This window comes from Lathamus discolor, chromosome 5 (assembly GCF_037157495.1).
Source record: "Lathamus discolor isolate bLatDis1 chromosome 5, bLatDis1.hap1, whole genome shotgun sequence".
Taxonomy (NCBI): domain Eukaryota; kingdom Metazoa; phylum Chordata; class Aves; order Psittaciformes; family Psittacidae; genus Lathamus; species Lathamus discolor.
In genome coordinates, this window is record NC_088888.1 from 79,912,779 (window position 1) to 79,935,030 (window position 22,252).

Here is a 22,252-nt window from a genome sequence, read left to right on the forward strand (position 1 = left end):
AAGAGAAAAAAATAAAACTGTTGATCCAGCAAACCCAAGGACACCTTTCCACCTGCAACAGCTTATTTCTGGTTAAGTCCTGTAGCTCTCCCCACATACAATTTCCGGAGTGTCAACACCAGAAACTTAAGAACACTGACCTTTTGTTTTCAGAAAGCATTTTTATTAAACCCAGTAGGAGTTCATTAGTTTTTAGAGTCAACAGTGCCTTATGGAGAAAGTTAGTTTTGGTTGTGGGGTTTTTTATCTAATATCTAGAACTGCCCACTTCTACATGGTGAGAACAGTGTCAAAATATACAGTGAACAGTATCAAAAATACAATTAACCGGCCCCTGCCTGAGGAGAGGAGCTTACTTTATCCAGCATCTCTGAGCTCAGTTTCCATTGGCTAAGTGCTGCTGAAGACCCTGAAGTCAGCCAGCTGCTTAAGTCAGCCCACAGAAAACAACAGGCACACCATTTAGCAGAAATTGAACCTGTTCTAAACATAGTCCACAGCTCAAAAATAAAATGCCTGATTTTGCAAAAGGATGCCATGTATTCACCACTTTTAAGTCTCCAGATCCAAACTGCATGCCTTTTTAAATTTTATGCTCCAGGTTACAAATAGTACCATATCTCCAACATAATAACTAGGCAATTAGTACATAAAATGCTTTGGTCTCTACCACACTAGAGCTCCACCTAGACAATTGAGGTGGTCTCCTCTGGTCTCGTAACACAGGGCTGAGCATGCAGGGGCACACACAGGGCCAGGGCGCACTCCTGGGCACAGGTCCTCTGTCACCTATGCTGCTGCAGTGTCTCCTGGAAAGTTTTTCTACCTGGGCCAACTAGCACTCTCCAAAATAATCTCCAGGCACAGTTCAAGGAACCACAGTGGCCAAGTATCATTCTCAACAAGCAGTCTGAATGTAGACACTTTATTTTGGAAATTAAAGAGAGTTTAACACTCTCGATGCAAGTCACTCTATAGACCATGCCAGCTGAATTCAGCACTCAAAGATGGTCCCAGGAATATTAAACCTACAAAACAAGACACAGGCTTAAAGTCTACAAAGCTGCAAACTGCTAGCATAACGCTCACCTCCATTGTTGTTGTTATATTTCTCTTGTTTGTCCAGTAAGACACAGAAAGGCAAGTGACTGTTACAGTTCCCTTTACTGGCTTTCCATACATATACCTGAAAGACATCAGTCAAAAAACACTTCAGCTCCTGGGCTTGGTTTTCTGCAGAGCTTTCAATATTTTTCTACAATACTACAATATTTTTCCATGGCCTCAAACACGGCTAGAACATATCTGTAATTTGAAACGTGGAGTTTCCAATACTCGGATCGGTTTATTGACACTAAAGTCAGAAACCCAAAACCTGAAGATACATAGTGCTGCTCTTTCCTTCACACAAGCTCTATATACCTATTATTGTGGGCTGTTCGATGTAGGAAAGCTAATTACATTAAGCTAAGCTGGAAGCAAGTTACTGAATAGAACACCAATGCAGCATCTAATAAGCAGTAGAGTTAAAATGGGATGTGGGAAGTGTGTTTTGCTTCCCAAATGCTGCTAACACAAAAGATAAGATACAACATATTTGTACTCAAAGTATTTACTAATCACAGTCCAAAGAAATCATGGCATTGTTACATGGCAAACATAATTTGCAGGCGTGACAAACCTGAAAACTGTACCATATTCACTTCTTATAATGCCATTAACAACCTGCAGTCAGTGAGCAGTAATACTTCTTTTTGATAAATTTTTCCAAGTTGTACATAACGGAAACCATGACATTATCATATTCAGACAGATAAGGAGGAAGGAACATGGACCCAAAAATCATTCTAGTCCATCAATAGCCACAAAGAAAAAAAAAAAGCCTCAAATTATACATTTTAACCAAAGATTCAAGAAATTTTCTGAGGAAGGTAACTAAAAATGTCTTGGCCATAGCCTAGAAATACCTTTACCAGTCAAAAAAACCTAACTAGAAGTCTGAAAATCTAACATTGTTATAACAAAATCCAGAGCCTGGAAATAGAATCAGAGAATCATAGAACAGGGTTGGAAAGGACCTTAAGATCATCTAGTTCCAACCCCCCTGCCATGGACAGGGACACCACACACTTAACCATGTCACCCAAGGCTCTCTCCAACCTGGCCTTGAACACCACCAGGGATAGAGCATTCACAACTTCCTTGGGCAACCAATTCCAGTGCCTCACCACCCTTAAAGAACTTCTTCCTTATATCCAATCTAAACTTCCCCTGTGTAAGTTTGAACCCGTTACCCCTTGTCCTGTCACTACAGTCCCTGACAAAGAGTCCCTCCCCAGCATCCCTATAGGCCCCCTTCAGATACTGGAAGGCTGCTATGAGGTCTCCACGCAGCCTTCTCTTCTCCAGGCTGAACAGCCCCAACTTCCTCAGCCTGTCTTCATACAGGAGGTGCTCCAGTGCCCTGATCATCCTCGTGGCCCTCCTCTGGACTTGTTCCAGCAGTTCCATGTCCTTTTGATGTTGAGGACACCAGAACTGCACACAATACTCCAGGTGAGGTCTCACAAGAGCAGAGTAGAGGGGCAGGATCACATTCTTCAACCTGCTGGTCACGCTCCTTTTGGTGGGAAGCTAATTCTTACTAGAAGGCACTTTTTTTAACATTCTACATATAAGTTTTCATTTGACACTTAGAGACCCACGATAATTTTCCTAAGAGTGAGAGTGACAAATAGTATTAATAATTTACTTACTTTGCAGTGACAACACCAGTTACTTCTTCCTCTCTCAAAGAATAATATAATGGTGTTGTTATTATAACATCAAATTTTGGTAAAACTAAAAAAATAAAATAGAAAATACAGAAAGCATTAAATTCACACAAGAAATAATAAATTTTTCCTTTTTTTTTTTTTAACTAGTAAGGGTGGAATGTGTAATATGATAAAGCTTACTACAGTTTCCTAAGGAATATAAGGCAAGATATAATTTTAACCGAATCCTGTGCGTGCCCCAGATTAAGACTTTTGTTGAAAAAAACAACAAGAATCGTAACGGCAGCCTGCACACAAGCTTGTAAGATTGAAATAGAAAATTTTTAACTTATTCAACCTTTACAGAATCATCAGCAAGCTTCATAATCAGACATTACACAGATACTTTGCCTGCATGATCCTGGAAAACAAAATCATAGAATCAACTAGGCTGACCTTTAAGATCATCAAGTCCAACTCTTAACCCAGGATTGCCAAGCCCACCACTAAACCATGTCACTAAGGGCAAAATGATCTCCCCTCAAGATCTCCCCTTATAGCTGCTCCTCATGATCTCCACTCACAGCCACCCCTGATCTGACCCCCACAGTGGCTCACACTGTATAGCTGCCACCCCTACCCCCCATGGCTGCCCATGCTCGCCCCTCAAGACTGTCTCTCAACCCTTATGGTGACCCTTCACATCCCATGGCTGCCCTTGCTCTTCCCTCTTGATCTTCCTTTATGGCTGCCTCTCCTCTCCCATCATGATCTCCCCTAATGACTGTGCCTCCTTTCCCCTCACAATCTTCCCTCATGGCCACCCTTTGTTTCCTTTCACAATCTTCCCTTATGGCTGCCCCTTCTTTCCCCTCACAATCTTCCCTCATGGCTGCCCTTCCTCTCCCCTCACGATAGCCCCTTATCCCTCATGCCCCCCCCCTACTTTCCCCTCATGATGTCCCCTCATGGCCACCCTTCCTCTCCCCCCATGATCTCCCACATGGCTGTCCCTCCTTTCCACTCACAATCTCCCCTCAAGGCCATCCCTTCTTTCCCCTCATAATCTTCCCTCATGGTTGCCCCTCCTCTTCCCTCATGATCTCCCCTCATGGCCGCCCCTTCTTTCCCACCACGATCTCCCCTCATGGCCGCCCCTTCTTTCCCCTCACGATCTCCCCTCATGGCCACCTTCTCTTTCCCCTCACGATCTTCCCTCATGGCTACCCTTATAGCAGCTACAGAAAGTCCTAGAGGGTCCTTCATAACAAAATCATTTAACACCAGGCCCAGGTGGGAAATAAATACAATGCAGTTTGGATTACATTCAGACTCCTCTAAAAACAGAGTTTCAGTTCAGTCTCAGCACAGTAACCCTCCCCAGTAAAAAATATAATTGTAAAATTAGATAGATAGATAGATAGATAGATAGATAGATAGATAGATAGATAGATAGATAGATAAAAATATACATTTATTTTCTCAGGGGCAATAACCTCATATCAGAGTTGAAATGAGTATTATAAAGATTGCATGGCATCCAGACACTACAGTAGCAAGTCACCACAGATAAACAGGGCATCTGATAAGATGGTGTTCTTCCCAGGACACAGAGTCAGTCTCAGAGAAGCAATAGATTCAGAAATTAAACTTTCTGGGGTTCCTGCTAGCCAAGGGATGCTACTCCAGTGGAGATTCAACTACCAATTTTACTTACTACTAAATGCCCTTAATACTTACCATATTCCATCACTTTAAAACTTTGATAATGAACTTGACCCTATTGAAAAAAAAAATCACATGAGAAAATAATTGTGGTTAGATCGGCATTGGCATCTAGACCATTCTAGGCCAAATCCCACCCATATTTAAGTTAAATTACAATTTCTGATATGATGTGATTTTTATCATGGCTCAACCATTATCAACTCCCATTATGAATCTGCTACAGGAACCAGTAGAATGTATTTGCACCACGGAAGGACACAGAAGCTCACATGTGGCACATTATAAGTACATATAATGAAGAGCTTGTAGAGCTTCTTATCTGCAGACATCTATGCATGTCTGATTTCTGTATAAAAATCCCCAAATATCCAAGCTAACTAGCATAAACTTCCCTAGCATCAGGCATCATGATGAATCATGACCAACTTAGCAGCAGTATTTTTACTAGCTCATGTAAAATGAACTCAAGTATCTCTACAGAAGTGAAGCTTTTGTCTATATAGAGGAGAAGATGATTTAAAAACATGTATAATCACAAGGTTCTTCATTTACTCAAAAGGTTGTATTGTCTCATCTCGGTTTTTGTTAGTTAAAAATCAATGCAAGAAATAAACAACTATACAATATATTTTTACTTGTGCTCTCTTCTATTTTCTTACTTTTCTAATTTTTTCATTTCCTGATTTTCCTCAGGAGGGTATCTAAAAGCATATTCTGGCATGTCTTTGAGATGTGGTACATGAGGAAATATATATGGCACAGAGTTAGTAAACTGATTTTAAGGGGTTTTTTTCCACTCTCTGAATATTAAAAATTCAGCAGCTATTTTTGCTCTTCGGTACAATGACAGTTGACAAAATAGTCATGGTAGACAGCCACATAAATTTTGCTTTTTACTGTTTTTACTCAATTATTCTTCCTTGCTAAAATGCAAGTAATTCAAGTTGTTCCAGGGGAGGTTTAAATCGGATATTAGGAAAAGATTCTTCACCAAAAGGTTATCACACACTGGAGCAGGCTGCCATGGGAAGTGGTTGAAGTTAAAAGATGTGATGCCTAAGGACACGGTTCAGTGGTGGGCTTGGCAGTGCCAGGTTAATGGTTGGACTCAATGATCTTAAAGGTCTTTTCCAACCTAAATGATTCTATGAGTCTATGCTTCTATGATTCTGACCAAGCATGTAGGTCATTTGTAAGCAGATGTACAACCCTTGCTCAATGACTTTTTTACAGCATCATAGCAAAAGCTGCCATCAGCAGGGAAATGATATGAGGTCATTTACCAACATGCCTAGAACTGGAGCTCTGCATCTCAGCAGGGTTCGACACAGGGATTACACTGGAGCAATGATTTTTCCAGAGGAAAATGTGAGCTCAGCTGGGCTGAAAGAATGGGCTGAGAAACCAAAGGAGTCTCCACTTTCCAAATGACAGGAAGGGAGAGGCTCCTCCGAAAGCCTTGTTTACCTCTTCCCTTAAGAGTCTTCTGAGAAATAAGGGAAAGATCGAGAAAGACAAGTCTGTCACTAAGAGGCAGTTATTTTGAAACATTAATATTGAGCTTCTGCTCAATGCATATGAGGTTATGTTCATGTGCAGCTCAGAAGTCTGATTACTTTGATTATTCCTGAGACCAGTGACATCACTACAAGTTATCAAATGTGCTGGAGTATGTTACTGAACATGGTTTGAAACGTGGGGCAAAAGAGACTTAACATGGGTAACCAACTGCAGATATCAGCAAGATTATGTCAGATGGGAATGAGTGTTTGTGGCAATAAAGGATAAACTAAGAAGTCCTGCATGAAAAACCCGAGAACCAGGATCCAATCTGGAAACCATTATAACTGATGTCTCTTACCTGATCAGTGACTTTGCAAATTAGGCATCTCAAAGTCTACTGCTATATTTACACTTTTCCTACAAAAGACTTCTATTAAAGTAAAAATGAGATTGCTACCAACTTTATTAGTAAGTCACTAATCACCAGTATAACTGTCATATTTATATTCCCACATTTGAAAAGATATAGGCAGAATCTGCTATTTCCACAATATCTGTGCAGATCATAACCCTTACATCACAAAATGCTACTGCTCTGACATGCGGTCTACAATCAGATTACTATCAGGGTAATCTTCGGAACAGGTATCTTAAGAAAATAACCGATAGTGAATTTATCTCATGTCTGGCTCTCTCTAAATCTTTTATTTCCAATGTTAAGCATATATATGTCATCCCTGACATTAAGCAAACCATGAACAGAACATTACTCCAGCTGGCAGGATGAAAAAAAAAACTCCCAGGAAAATTAAATTTTGTTTCACATTATCTCAGAAATAAAAATCATCATCATCATCATCATCATAAAAATAATCATCATCATCATCACCATTATCATCTAGGAGAACTGTAAGCAGCAGCAAACAGATTAAAATGAGACTAGCACTCTTGGCTGCACCTTCTCTAAAAGGACAGCTTTCTTTTAGAAAGCAAGCCATGCCTTACAGTGCAGGAAAAGTAACAGACCCTATTAGGTCATCTTGATAATCTGAACATCAAGCCAGACTTCCCACTAACACACACTTTCCAGCCAAACTGGTTTGGAACAGGACAAGTAACAGCACTTCAACTGCTCCATATCATTTTAGTTCCCCAGAGCAAGGCTGCCTTTCTTGCAAATATTGTTCAAATATTTTGGAGTGGAAGTTCTTGAACCAGTTTCCAGCAGTGGTGGCTTTTCAGAGAAGCAAAAAAGTAATCTGATTATAAACTGGATGTCAGTGCTGTAGCATTTTGTGTTGTAAGCATTATGATCTGCACAGTTAGTTATATATACAAACCAAGAGAGATTTTCTTTAAGATAGGAAAACAACAGCATGCTTAGTCCCTGTTTCCAGAAGTGCTTTATTCTTTTGTCTTCATGCCTTCTCCTGCTTCTAAACACACTCACCCTTCCAGACTATTAGCATTTTGCTCTAAATCAGCATTTCTTAAAATGCAAAATATCTATTACATTCTATGCCCATTGCCCAGAGTATTAGAATCATTGAACCATTGATGATCATCAAGAGGGCCAAAAAGAGATCTACACAAATATTCTGAGATTAAAAGGATGATGGAGCTTTCTGCAGTTGGGCTTTAGATGCTGTGGATCCTGACATCTGAGAATCACTGAAAATTACTGTCCAGGTTTTGCTTTGCTGTGACAAACCAGTCTTGTTTGAAGTCATGTGGGTCTAATCCAAGTAGTGAAATCACAGGAATTGTTCCCCATAATTATTTCTTCTTCTTTGGCAATCAAAAGTCCCAGAAATGAATCTGGTCTAGGTCCATTTTCTTATTTGGTTCTGACATTTACACGTGTCATAAGTCACAGCATCAGGAAAGACACTAGTTGTAGTCTCAGGGCTTTGCCCTGAAGCAGCACAGCATTGGCACCGGCTGTATTCCCATGGCTACACCGCCATCTCACGGCCCATCTCAAAAACACTCCTCTTCTGCTTTGCAGCTAAATAAAATAGATTTTTATCTAGACAGAATTAATAGAAGCATTTCACGGTCATTTTCATGCTTTATTTTCACATGCAGGAAATAAGCCCTGAACTATGCATGAATTCCTAAACTTCTGTTCAAATCCACTAGTGCAGTCTCCAGAAACTAAGCAGAGTCCCACCAATGTCACCAGCATTCAGTATTATTAGACCCTAATTAAGTATCAGTCGTCATTTGTAAACTACCGAATACACAGCCAATACCAAAGGTTTCACTTACAGTAAAACCTCATTTGAAGGCAGGTGACTCTCATTTTAAGTAATGATACATATATGGATCAAATATGAAATCTGTAGCTGTTGTAGCAGTAAAACAACACAGAATTCAACGGGGATACACTGTAACATACATGAAACCTCAAAAGTTAAAAAATTCAAATGTAAAGTATATAATCAACCCCAGTTGACTTTCAAAGCTGCTTTATAGCTGAAGCGTAAAAAAATATATAATACTCTTCAGAAATATTTTAGAAAGCCCTTGTTACACCTGAAACATTACTACTCTTCAACATTTGACCATAAATTTCCAAATAAAACCTTCCGTAAATTAGATTACAAAATGCTTTACAACTAGAAACAAATTCTGGTTGGAGATGACTACCACTAAAACTCAGCAACTAAAAGCCTTTCAGCAACAGGCTCCAGGAAATATAAGATATCCAACTAAAATACAAGGTGGAGACTTGGGAACCAGACTGTAATTACTCTGTCTTGAGTTTTCCTGGAACAGCTGTACTAACACCTGAACTCTTATTAAAAAGAGTACTACAGGATGTTTAACAGCAGCAAGCAGCCAGAACCTGATTTGAAACAGGATTCAGAGGCAGTACTTCCAGGAATCCAAACTCAGTACACTTGGGAACTGATCTGTAACCATTAGAAGTGAAATGTTATTTACTGACTTAACAGCACTCTTTAAAGACAAGAGGGAAACCTGAGATAGAAAGGCTGGACAGCTGACTAACTAGAAAGCTCAGGTCATGGCACCAGGATGGCTAAGTCATGCAGAGATCAGCCTGGGTTTGCCATCTGAATAGGTTCCTGAAGCCCAGAGTAGATCCATAAACTGCACTGGATGCTGTGTAGACCGAGGGCTAGCAGTAGTAATTAAGTACAGGTAGGCATATCTATTAAAAATGCCAGGCATATACTAAGCATTCCAAGTTCTCAGTGACCTCTGTCATCAGGAAAGGATTTGTGAACCTATTCAACTTGATATATGACACAAAAAACTGTACCTCCCTTATATAGCAGATCAACTGCAGAACTGCAAGGAATATATCCAAGCAACAGTTGGGAACACCCACTTGGAGTGATCCAGGTCACTCAGTAGCCTGCACTGAACACCAACTAAATCTCTGCCACAGCACCTACATAGAGACATCCACATGCCTTAAACCTCAAAGTGAATCCCATCCCATGTGATCTTGTATTTCACAGCATAAGCTCACTTCTAAGCAGGAGAATCAAAAACAGCTTCCCATCAGAAAATTTCTTTTCCTTTATTCCAAAAGGATTCTTGCAGGTTTCGTTAATCCAATAGTATGACGTGCTACCAGAAAAATAATAGTCTGTGAGACACCCACTAGACAGACCTAGGGTCTTATGTGAATATTGCAATAGTTATTTAATATACTCTGTATATGATAGCTCTATCCAATGTAAAATGCTGTGTAGGCACATGCTACAGAAATAATGCATATTGCCTTGTCATTATATTCAACACAGAATCTGAAAATTAAAGCAGAGCAGGTGGAGAAGAAAGAATCTGAAAGTAAACAACATAAATTTCTACGTGTGGGGCTTGGGGTTACTGTTTCATTCCCCTATGATAAGCATTGTAAGAATAGCCAGGTTTTCCTGGACCTCAAAACCTACAACTTTATCTTTGTTTCCACCTTGCACTGTCTTCTGAAACTATGGTGAACAGAGAAAGATGTCATAGAATCATAGAATGGTTTGGGTTGGAAAGGACCTTAAAGATCATCCAGTTCCAACTCCCCGACCACAGGCGGGGACACCTGCACAAAGCCCCATCCAACCCAGCCCTGAACACTGCCAGGGATGGAGCAGACATAACTTCGTGCAACCTACACCAGCGCCTCACCACCCTCACAGGAAAGCATCTTCATGCAGGATTGTCTGCATATCCGAGAATGATGAGAGCTATCCATGCCCCTGGATACTCTTCCTGCCACTGAAGCATTTAGAGCTCTATTAACAACCTGAAACAGTCTATGCTAAAACCCTAAGTTTTAAAAATTCAGTTGTAGGGAAAATGAGACGAAAATATAATAAAGACAGCCTAGGAAAGGTTGTACCCCAGTAGGTCGAACATGAAGGCCAATGTCCAGCTTTTGGCATCAGTTAAGGTTCAACACCTAGAGAATTGCACTAGGCAGGGTAGCCAGCAGTGGCACTGTGTCAGCTCAAACCTCAGGGCTTTCTGATTAACAGCTCTTAGTGGAGTGACTTCCATGAATTTACCCAGACATTTCTTGATCCCACGTGAGTTTTCAGTATTCACAACACCCAACAGTACTGTGCTCTACAGTTAGTTATGCTGTTTTAATTACTTTGAAATTGCTCTTTATCTCATGTGGCACCCTCCAGCTATGTAATTGAAGAGACGGTGAAAAACTGCTCCCTATTTAATTTCCCCTTACTACTCGTGACTTGCGAGACATTCCCTGTCTTGTTGTCAAGGCTCATTAACCTTCTGTAGTAGTACTAAATGGCTAAAATTTAGAATATCATCAACTACAGCCTAATAAGATTTCACTTCCCTTTTCTGTTTTCCCACACCTATTTCATTAGCACAGATGAGAGTCTATATGGCATTTTTCTTTCAATTTTACAATTACTTTTTTGGGGGGGGTATTTTTGGTTTTGTTTCGGAAGAAAGTGGCACTCATATTAAGAACCTGAAAACAGTGGCTGCAGTGTCCTCCTGATTTCAGGATTACTCAAGACTTCACAGAAAGCCCAAGCAAAATTTCACAAACACTTTTTCGCCTGGCAAGCGAGCTGTTGAAGAAGTCCACTATTGACACCAGACTTTATTCCCACGTCTAAGCCCACCTCCTGAAAAGTACCTGTGCAGCTGTGAATGGGGCTGTACTGTGAACCAGAACAGGCAACTAGGTTAGGCAAAGAAAAACAGAGCTGCTTTTCAATTTGGGTCACTTCCCCAGCACACTTTAAAGCTCAGCCTTGCTACAGCTGCCTCAGCATGACTGAGAAGCTATTGAACAGCAGCACAGGATGGGAAGGAGTAGCCGAGCACAGGGACAAGGGCAGGAACAATTTAAAACATATTTTCCATCAAAGACAAAAGTAATGATTCCACACCCATATGAGAACCTGTTAAAAAATCCAGTCCTGACACTCACTTGAGCACCACCCTCACCTACCTCAGCCTATAGAAATCTATCAAGCATATAACTGGTACTGGTAAACATTACTCCCACAGTAATACATGATCACATGAGTTCTCTACTTTCTACCCCATCATCTCTCTCAGAGAACATTAAGCAGTCCTGTTTGTACTTGCTAAATGGCCACTGCAAGCCAAGTCGGAAATGCAGATCCCAAATAACAGGCAGTTAAGGCAGGCTGAATAGACCTGACACAGAGTTTTGAACAGCTATTTTTGCAACATATTCCACAGTATATGAGGAGTATGCAGCTTAAAGGATTGTACTGACAGAACTATTATCGAGGGCAACGTGCAAACTAGATCATACCAGTTTTGCTATGCAATAGTTCTGCTTTACTATTTAACCTTTTCATTTTGCATAGTCATTTTTAGCTCAGTAACTTCTCAGTCATTCTGAATTGCTGAAACACCCCCAAAATTAGGCAGAGATTTGTAAATAGTCTTTGATTCCACATCCCTTGAGACAGTGACTGGCTGCACAGGAGGGCATAATGAATTTCTGTGTATTTGCTTATAAACTAAACATAAGAACATTCCACTTAAAAAACCCCAAACCTCCACAATATCTTTTTCTTATATTAAAAACCCTCGCTTTTTAAATAACATTTGTATTTTAAAATCAAAACACAGACCTTAGGATAAAATATGCTTTTTTTTTTTATATATCTTTCCTTACAAAACCATACGCTACTGAAAATCTTGTGAGGTTTGCATAGTATCTTGAGTTTGTCATGAGAGAAGGATCACCTCATCTCATGGTCCCTGTTTATTTCTGGGTTTGCTTCACCAAAGTAAACACAACTTTATTCACAGCTACCATAAGAAATGAAATCTGTAATTTGGTAATGTTATACTCACATTCACTTCTGCCTCTATGGACCAGTCTCCTAGTGGAGGGTTCATTGATAACTGAAATTTTTTGGAAACTACACCCAAATCGCCTTCCTCCATCAACCACTGCTGAATCAATTTCTTCCGAGGGTCCTAGGAGAAAAGTCAGGCTGCATGTTAAACATGGGTGATCTTGATAGCAAGACTTAGGTAGCAATACATCTGAACTTTATTTGTAACATAAAGTTGAAACATATGACAAATTCCAATGTATAACGAGATTTCTGTGGGTACTTACACGGATATATATATTCAGAGATGCTTTATAAGGTCTGAGATCGGGAAAGACAGTGACAATCCGAAACATCACTTCTTGTCCTGGTTTATAAATAGATTTATCGGTCTGGATGAATACGGAGATGCTCTTTGACATGTACATCAAGCTGCTACGGTTAGAGAAGATGCGCCGACCATCAGCATGGCCTTCCACCAGTAATTCATAATTCCCAGAAGGACTGTTCAAAGGCAGCTATAAAGAAAATAATGACTCTCTATTAAGTATCCAAAATATGCTTGAAGATACCATAATTCCAAAAGCATTTGACATAAAGATCTGAGATATTCCTGAACTTGTCAGGAGAACATACTATCCTCTCTTTTTTCTTTTCATAGTTCGTTAGAAATTTTATGGGGTTTATTTGGGGGGGGGCTAATATTTTTCTGACTTCAGCACTTTTTGGCAGTGAATTTTCCAAAAACGAAAGAGCAGGACGTAAGAAAAACTTGCACTTCTTTTCATAAGCTTTAGCTTCATGTCCTATGTGGTAAAAAAATAAAAGTCAGACTGAAGATCTCATGAGGTGAGGTTTTTCTGGTTTTCAACAGAAAACTCACAGATTTCATCTCATTTCAGCTTAATAATTACGTAATTACAACACATATTGCTATTCATCTAGAAAGTAAAAAAAAATTATTCTTCCCAAAATATTAAGGAACAAAGGAAGAGACATTTTGTATGGTTAGCTTATTTGGGATAGACACTGAAGGCTCCTTCAGTGCTGGCAGCAAACACAGACAGCTATCACTGGAAGGAAATTTAGACCACGTAAGATCAGAATGAGCATGCAAAGGTCTCTCTCTGTGTCTCTCCAGTGGACAGAAAATTCTAGAGCTTGTAATTCTGATGCATCAGTTCATTTCTTAAAGTTAGGTGGGGGGAATCCCAGCCACAGGGGTCGAAAGTCTTGAAGCAGAGCTGCTGTAGCACAAGGGAATTTCAACTTCAGCAGAGACTGAATGACCCCAGGGACAGCCCAGCCCAGATACCGGCTTCTGTACCACCATCTGCTTAGGAGTGCCTCTTTGAAGAAGGAAAAGGGTTTTAACACAACACATAGCTCATTTCAGCAAGCAGCTCTGCTAAAAAGCTTAAGCATCACATGCTTCTGTTTGCAGTTACAACAGTAAATCTGGAGTAAAACCTCTGAAGTCAAGAAAACTAAAACAGACAGGCTCGCATTTTTCGGCATAACATATGGAAATTAAAAACTCCTCTTGCACTGGTAATGAAAAGTACAGCTGTTAACTCACCAGGCACAGCACTTCAAAAGTATACTGTCAAGGTCTATAATGAAAGGCTGTTGCGCTGTCAAAACTCATAATGAGTGCACAGTGAGGTAACGGAAACTCCCAAATAGGGAAAAATGTCACAAGCTGATAAACGAGGTAGATGTAAAAGTCTGTATTGAATACGTTTCTGTGTGTTTACGGATAAAGAAGAATCAACTACATTGCATCCCTCTCTGTTGACTTTCTGTTTTTAAAAACAACACAGGAAAGAAACCATCAAAAAGAAGAAAAATAAACAGGCTCTTTTTCACCCATGAGCAGGCATACAATGATACAGGAAGAAGAGAGTCCCCATTTAAAATCTGGACTTATATAACTAAATTTTAGGTGCAAAGCTCCCCACTGAAACAGATTCTGCATTCTCTTCAATAGGATTTTGTATACACATTGCCAAGAACATATGATTCACATATTTCAACACTCCCCAGCTTCCATGCCAAGTATTCTGGGATATATTAAATAGGAAGAACAGTCTTAGTTACTGCATCTGTCAAATACTACCTCAAAAATAATTCATTTACAAATATTACCATTTATTAAAGATGGTGTATTCCCTAAAAAGCAGACAGGACCCCCTACGAGAAGTCCAGCAATCACTGTAAACATTCAAAATCAAAATGGTGGGAAAATAAGCTTGTTTTGTCTCATCATAGCAACAAATTGTACATTTGCACCATTATTTTAACATACTTGCAAGGACTGTCTTTGATATCTTCTTTAGAAGTCTGTAAATGCTATGTAGAAACCTCATGCATTCTGCTGTATCTATTTCCTACCATAAATAATGATCAGTAGCATGGGGTTGCTCCCTTGGGTTTTATACTTTTTATATTTCAAAAGGGATTTCCTTACTGCAGCATAGTGACAAAACTGTGTGTTGTAGGTTTCTTGATGTAAAAGCCAGGGACAATGAAGTTTGCATTGCCACAGTAGTATATTAGGCCAGCTGAGGTGCAAAGTAACCCTTCTGGGTCACACATCTATGCTAACAGAAACTGCACTAATACAACACTTTCAGAAGATCACTGCTACAACCATGGTAAATAACTATTTACTCCAGCCCCACCTCCTCTAAAGGGCTGTTTCTCAACCCAAATATGAACAAGACAGCTTTTAAAAAGCAGGTAGTAGGAACATGCTGTGAAAATATTTTATCTTAGTCAGTACATCCCCCAAGTGAATGTTACTACTATCCCCATTTTGGCACTCCTAATGCAAGAGAGAAAGAGGCCATCTCATGTACGTCTCCTGACCACACCAGCTGCCATCACAAGCACCTCAGACAAGGGAGCTACTGTTCCCTTTGGAAAAGATGACGGCTGAAACCAAAAACTGAAACCCACCTTCTGTTACCAGCCAACTACACTCTGGTCAAAACATAAGTCTGCCATGACTATATGAATGAAAAAAAATCTTACTACTAAAAAATGAGTCATTTTTCATCACATCAGATAGTGGCGAGAGAAGACAGAATTCACCTCACCTAGTCTTAGGTGCTTGAACATTTTTAAGACCTGGTATGATTATATTAAAGAACTTGTTAATTTAATCTTTTTTTATTTGAATTTTCTATGTTTGCTAATTTACAGTTCATACAGATGCATTTCAACCTAGTAGTCTTCATAATGGTGAGCTGCTCATTGTCATTGATTAACCATCTCTCTAGTCAACATTTCCATATTATTTTATCAGATATAGTTTATTTGAGATCAAAATTTAAACCCACGGGATTGAAGGATACTTAGGGTTACAGGTGTTTAAGAAAATACTTTAGTAAAACGTTTTTCCTAACAGAAATACAAAATTCTTTAGATCATGTTCAAAATGAACATCCCAGATTATAAATTCAGGATTCATACTGATATTCATATTTGACATATTTGACTCATATTCAATATTTGACTTTTTTGTTGACTAGTTAGTTTACTATGTATTCCCACTGAATGTGCATTTCTAAATCCTTAAGAAGATTGTGTATAAACACATTTCTTTTTCAGTATTTCTCAATCATTGCTCTGCACAATTCTTTTAGCTCTAATTAGCCCTTATGGTGTGTTTGAAACAGAGATGTAGGTACCAGCCAGTCAAAAAGAAAAAACAAAGCAAAGTTCTGTGTTCAAGTTCTATGACAGCATGTGCTGATGCTGGAAGTCACCTCCAAAATCCTGTTATTACTTATAAGAAGCTGCAAAGCACTTGATCTGAAAACTCCTTGGTTTACTGGTCAGTAAATACATTAATCTGAGAATGTGAAAATAGCTAGGATCACACACAAAATACATCATCTTATCAACACCAACTGATGAAAAGGTACAGAGTCAACATTTTCTGAGGAAGGAGGAAAGAAATACTTACTACTGGAAGAACGAGAGTCCCAAAAGAATCTGAATAAAAAAGAAGAAATAGCACATTGTCAGAAGCCTTATAAAAACTTGGCAAAACATCAACATTAACAGGTTAATTAGAAGAGCAGTGGTGCTCCCCCATTCCTATGTGCCTGTAAAACTCACTGGACAACCAAATTCTCTTGATGCAGCTGATTAATGCCCAGACAGTGTTTGGCAGCAAACTAAAAGATATACAGCCTGAAGCAACTGCTGCGTTAGTCAGTATTGGCACACTGTGTTTATACTTCATTCAGCATCTCATTCACCACATTTATTCCTCCTAAGTCCTGTTAAGGCTACTGTCAGCCACCATTAGGTTATGGGATAAGCAGCTCATCTCCACAGATAGATGAAGGAGCATGAAGGAAGGATGGCAGGTGCGGGTCCCCAAAACACCCAGCCCCATCCCAGGGGAGTACTCAGCCTGTCACACATCCATCACTGCAAGCCCAGAAGCACACCAGCAGGGGGGAATCCCAGTACCCCAGTCAGACACACAATCCCACCACCACCAGGCTATTAGATTCAGCAACAACCTAAAAATCACTACCATCCCAAATCTGCTAAGAACCACCCAGAACAGCCCAGAAAAACTGAAATGCAGTGCTCCACTTAAATAATGGTCTGAGGGTACCAATGGTGTCCCTGCTGGGAACTACCTGAACAAAGACAGTATGGTTTGGTACTGCTGTCCTTGAGAACAACTCCCCTCTTAAATACCACTGCCCTACAACAAAAGCATTCACCTGCCTCTGCAAAGAAGTTGATTTTGCAACTCCTTCACATGTAAAAGAAACCCAGGATATTTTGTATTAATCTCCTCTGCAGTTTAGTAGGTGACTACTTTTTGCAGTCATTTTTATCAAGATTAACAACTTTTATAGAATGAATGAAAGAGAGAAATACTTTAAACCCCATGTTATAAAAGAAAGGCAAAATGGCAAAAAAAAAAAAAATTAATCATGGCCATTCCCTCTAGCAGTATCCTCCTACCTGGTCGTTTCACTGCTATGAAACAAAGTCAGCATCATGGCAGTATGTCTATGCTCAACCATTACCTCTACAACAACCTAAAGCTGCTTCTCCATTGGGCACCAACCCTCAGCCCCAACAACCACTCCAACCCTCCCTCCCTTACATGGTTGATAGAACATTTAAAGAGTTGCAAAAGTATGAAATCCAGTCTACAGCAACGTTACTTCTCTGTCTGGTGGTGGCTGATGTTCAGGTTATCCACTTGAACATCTTTGTTCTACATTCACATAAACTGAAACACCTTTACCATCTATTCAGTCCTCTGCTCCACATGAATTATTGTTTTCCATTGATTCTGCAGGATCAGAGAAAGGCTGAAATTTTCAAAACCATGCACAGGATTTACCACCCTTAAGCAAAGGAGTACTCAGAATTAACCATCCTCATTTCATTGCATCACCATATGAATATGTTACCAATATATTAATGTATGTGGGTTAATAGAACTTAATATTTTAACTATTTTAGATAATGGGTCAGCAGATATTTACAGAATCCAAATAAATGTGCTGTTAAGATCCTGGATATCATTACATCATGGAGCCATTAGTGCCACAGCTTTTATTTAATTATGTAATGTAGAGTAGCATAAAGTAGTATAAAACAGAGAAACATAGAGTAGCATAGCAAAGAATAGAACAGAACAGAACAGACTATTTCAGTTGGAAGGGACCTACAATGACCACCTAGTCCCACTGCCTGACAACTTCAGAGCTGACTGGAAGTTAAAGCATGTTACAAAGGGCACTGCTCAAATGCCTCTTGGAGACTGACAGCCTTGGGGCATTGACCACCTCCCTAAGAAGACTGTTCCAGTGTTTGACTGCCCTCTCTCTAAAGGAGAGCTTCCTAATATCCAGTCTGAAACTCCCCTGCTGCAGCTTTGAATCGTTTCCATGCATCCTATCACTGGGTATGAGGGAGAACAGATTAGCACCTCCTCTCCACTTCCCCTCCTCAGAAGCTGTATAGAGCTGAGGTCACCCCTCAGCCTCCTTCTCTCCAAAGCAGACAAACCCAAAGTCCTCAGCTGCTCCACATAGGACATCCCTTCCAGACCTATCACCAGCTTTGTTGCCCTCCTCTGGATACACTGGGGGGTACCTCCACATCCTTTTTAAATTGTGCAGCCCAGAACTCCACACAGTACTCAAGGTGAGGCTGCACCAATGTCAATGCATCAGGACAACCACTCCCTTGACCAGCTGGCTATACTGTGTTTGATGCACCCCAGGATGTGGTTATCCCTCTTGGCTGCCAGGGCACAGTGCTGATTCAAACTGACCCATGTCCGCTTTTGCTAATTGCATTAAGTCACACCTTTTTATATCTCCTAAAGAGCAACGGGTTTATACCTATCTTATACCTACCTATACCTACTCATTTGTTTCATGGAGTAAGAAAAAAAATAGATGCTTAATTTTATGTCCTTCTTGATTCTGGACATAAAAGCATTTCAAGATGAAACAATCACTGACCTTTGAAGTCCAATAATACTAATTTTAAAAGTCAAAGATTTCTTTCCTCTGCCAGTGACAAACAGAAGTCTCTATGGACTGAACATGGGTTGTCCTGGCCACTGCTAGAGCACTAACTTAAAAATCCCATCCAGCACGTACCATCTATTCAAATTATAACCTGGGTTAAACCAAATGACTCACATCCGACAAATGAAGTCTGTGGATAGCACACTCCAGTACTTCATTCTTGTATTCAAAAGTCTAACAGGGATGGGTGGCATCAGCCCTAAGCAACACAGTTCTTTCCACAACATGTTTATGCTACTGTTAAAACCACAGCTTTTTTCCTATCATCCCTCTCTCCACTCGAGAAGCAGTCCATGCAGTCATTGACTGAGCAACACCACCAGCCTTTCCGGTTTTTCAAACAGGAGTCTCAGGCAAAACACACACTTTTCTCAGTAGGCAGCAGAGAGGGCACCCTGCCCCACTGCATGTTGGGAAGTAGACCCACGCTCAGCCAACCTTGCTTATCACACAGGGTTACAGGACAACTTCCAGCTACAGGAGAGGAATTACATAGTCCTGCCCAGCACCTGATTTGTAGGCAATGTAAATCCCTCCAGTCTCACTGATGTATTTATTCCCATCTACCCAAACAACTCCATGCCCAAACAACTGCACTAAAAGAGACATCATTTTAGCTAAAGGAAAACTTACACCTTCCTAACTCAGGAGAGACAGAGTTACTGGTAACTAAGAAGTATTTTTTTTTTTATTTTTTTCTAAGAGATTATGATATTTCACTTGTAAAAGAGCCTGGATGTAGGGCAACTATCAACAACAACGATGACACAAAACTACCTCCTGAAATTTCTCTCAATTGTATAATAAAAGCCTAACCCTTCCCTAGTCCCCATCCCTCTGCAAAATAAGGCTGTTCTGAAACTGGATTCTGTATGATCACAAGCCATGAGACTGAGTCACCAGGAAAAAAAACTTCATCACTGCTGAAAAAAACAGGAACTTAGTTTTATTTATCTCATGTCTAAGCATACATGCACATGGTAAGTATTGCTACGATAGCCTGAATCTATCTAACACAGCTAACTGTAGCAATAGCTATAGCAGTGACTTCAGTACACTGAGAAACACTAAATACAAATCTGATATTCATACCATAGCCCACATCACAGGGCTTCTATTTCCATCTTTACCTACACCAAGGCAAACATGCTAGTATACATGCAGTGCAAGGGCAGAGCACCTAGCCCTTGCATTGGGGAGGGGAGGACTACCACACATTGCTCTATGCAGCATCTAATGGCTTCCAAAGCAACCTCTCACATAACATGGCAGGTACTTGGCAGTTTTCTCACCAGGGCAGTGCCTGCTTGTCTCCACCTATTTTGAGAGCAACTAACATGCGAATGACAGAAACGTTAGGGTGGTAATCCTGGGTTTCTTCCATGTTCCCAAGCCTGGGAGATGTAACATCATGTCTGAGCCAGATACAGTTGTGATGCAGAGGGGGATGTGGCTGGGTAGAAGGGATATTTAAATCACAGTAGCTTCGCCTTTGTGCAACTCAGAAAGTATTTACCTTCTGAAGCAGTGTTAGGGAGCTACAATCTCTCTGGCTGCCTTGATAAAGCTCAGAGCACCGTCTCATTCCCAGCCAGTGAAAATCATAAAAGAGGCTCTGGGGCATGAGGTAATGTTCAAATTCATGTCACTACATAATTATTTTGTTAGGAACTGAGAAGCCTGGGCAGATTCGAAACTCTTTGGCATTATGGTGAACTTCCCTGTCATGCAAGATTTTCCCATGTTCTCAGAGACTACCAAGGTGCAATCAATTCCCTGGAGCTCTGCTCAGCAATGCACAGAGATGGCTTTGGGTGTGCTCAAGCAAGAGCTGTAGGCAAAATCTTTCCTTTATGCCTGTCATGATTTAAGCCCAGCTGGTAATGCAGCACCATGCAGCCACTCACTCACCCCCTGCCCTTTCCCCCTCCTGAGCAGGATGAGGAGGAGAATCGAAAGAATATAAACCCCACGGGGTGAGAGGAGAACAGTTTAATAACTTAACAATAAGAATAATATACTACTACTGATGATGATGATGATGATAAGGGAAATAACAAGGGGAGAAAATATAAAACTAAAAGGGGAAAAAGCCCCAATAAACACAAGTGATGCACAACATAATTGCTCCCCACCCATCAACCAATACCCAACCTGACCTGAGGAGCGATCTGGGCCTTCCAGGTAACTCCCCCTAGTTTATATACCGGGCATGACGTGTTGTGGTATGAAACACTCCTCTGGCTAGTTTGGGTCAGGTGCCCTGTCTCTGCTTCCTCACGGCTTTTCATGCCCCTCCTCACTAGCAGAGCATGACAGACTGAAAAGTTCTTGATCGGAGTAAGCATTACTGAGCAACAGCTAAAACATTGGTTTGTTATCAGCATTGCTCTCAGACTAAAGCCAAACACAGCACTGCACCAGCTACTAGGAAGAAAATTAACTATACTCCAGCCGAAACCAGGACAATGCCAATACTGAATTGCTGAAATTCACCATATTCTTCTGCCCACTTGATCAGTTAAAGCTATATTTAATCATATGGCAGCCTCAGGTTTATAAGGAGTTAACCACATGTGGCACTGCTTTGCTGCCATGTAGCAGGATATTTACACCCACGTGCAGCGTGCAACACTTCCACATAATTTACACATGACATAATTTACACAGGCAAGTCCACTGTCCCCAGAAATCGCAGCAGTTGTCAACCCCTGAGGACATCCCTGCAAGGGATCCCTTCAGTTATTAAATACAGCTCCCAACAATTACAAGTAACTAACTCCAGGCAGCAGAAAGTAGGTTTAGAAAGCAGTGCAGAACAGCTATACCATCTGCACCAGGGCCTCACAGACCACAAAATGCTTCCTCCTGACTCGTCACATCTGCTCTCTGCAGCTGTGGACTAACCAGCATGCCTGCAATGGACCACAGAGGGAAAAGACCAGGCATTAGTGCAGGTCCCTGCTACTGCAAGGGATTAGTTAGAGAAAACTCCCAGCTGGGAGCCATGCCTTAGCTGCAGGGGGAGGCAGGAAAAATTCAGTGGACTGTCCCAGACTCATCTTGAGGAAAAGCTAAGAAACAAGCAACAAACAAATCACCACAGAAGTCATGCGATCCTTCAAGAAAAAATATCCTTCCTCATCGCTGACAAAATCATTTCTCTCACAGAATTCCTGAAGTTGGTACTGTATTCATTCAGTAAATATCACATTGAGGAAACACATGGAAATACTGTGGAAACAAACGCCACATTGTCCTGCCTCTTTTTCCTAAGAGTCCCTGGCATTTAGGACAGTCCAGCTGAAGAGAAATCAAAGGCAATGTGATAGTGACATGTCATTAG

The 22,252-nt window shown here is 40.5% G+C and overlaps 1 protein-coding gene across 1 annotated transcript in view; it reads right to left on the reverse strand.

Annotated features, from left to right (window-relative positions):
* Positions 1-22,252, reverse strand: part of CD109 (CD109 molecule) — an 82,380-nt gene that overhangs the window by 49,606 nt on the left and 10,522 nt on the right. Inside the window, exons 3-8 of the mRNA XM_065681417.1 lie at positions 16,293-16,321; positions 12,607-12,837; positions 12,336-12,461; positions 4,497-4,536; positions 2,757-2,841; positions 1,090-1,186 (exon numbers count right to left, since the gene is read on the reverse strand). Coding sequence (XP_065537489.1) covers positions 1,090-1,186; positions 2,757-2,841; positions 4,497-4,536; positions 12,336-12,461; positions 12,607-12,837; positions 16,293-16,321 — 608 coding nt within the window. The remainder of the gene's footprint in view (positions 1-1,089; positions 1,187-2,756; positions 2,842-4,496; positions 4,537-12,335; positions 12,462-12,606; positions 12,838-16,292; positions 16,322-22,252) is intronic.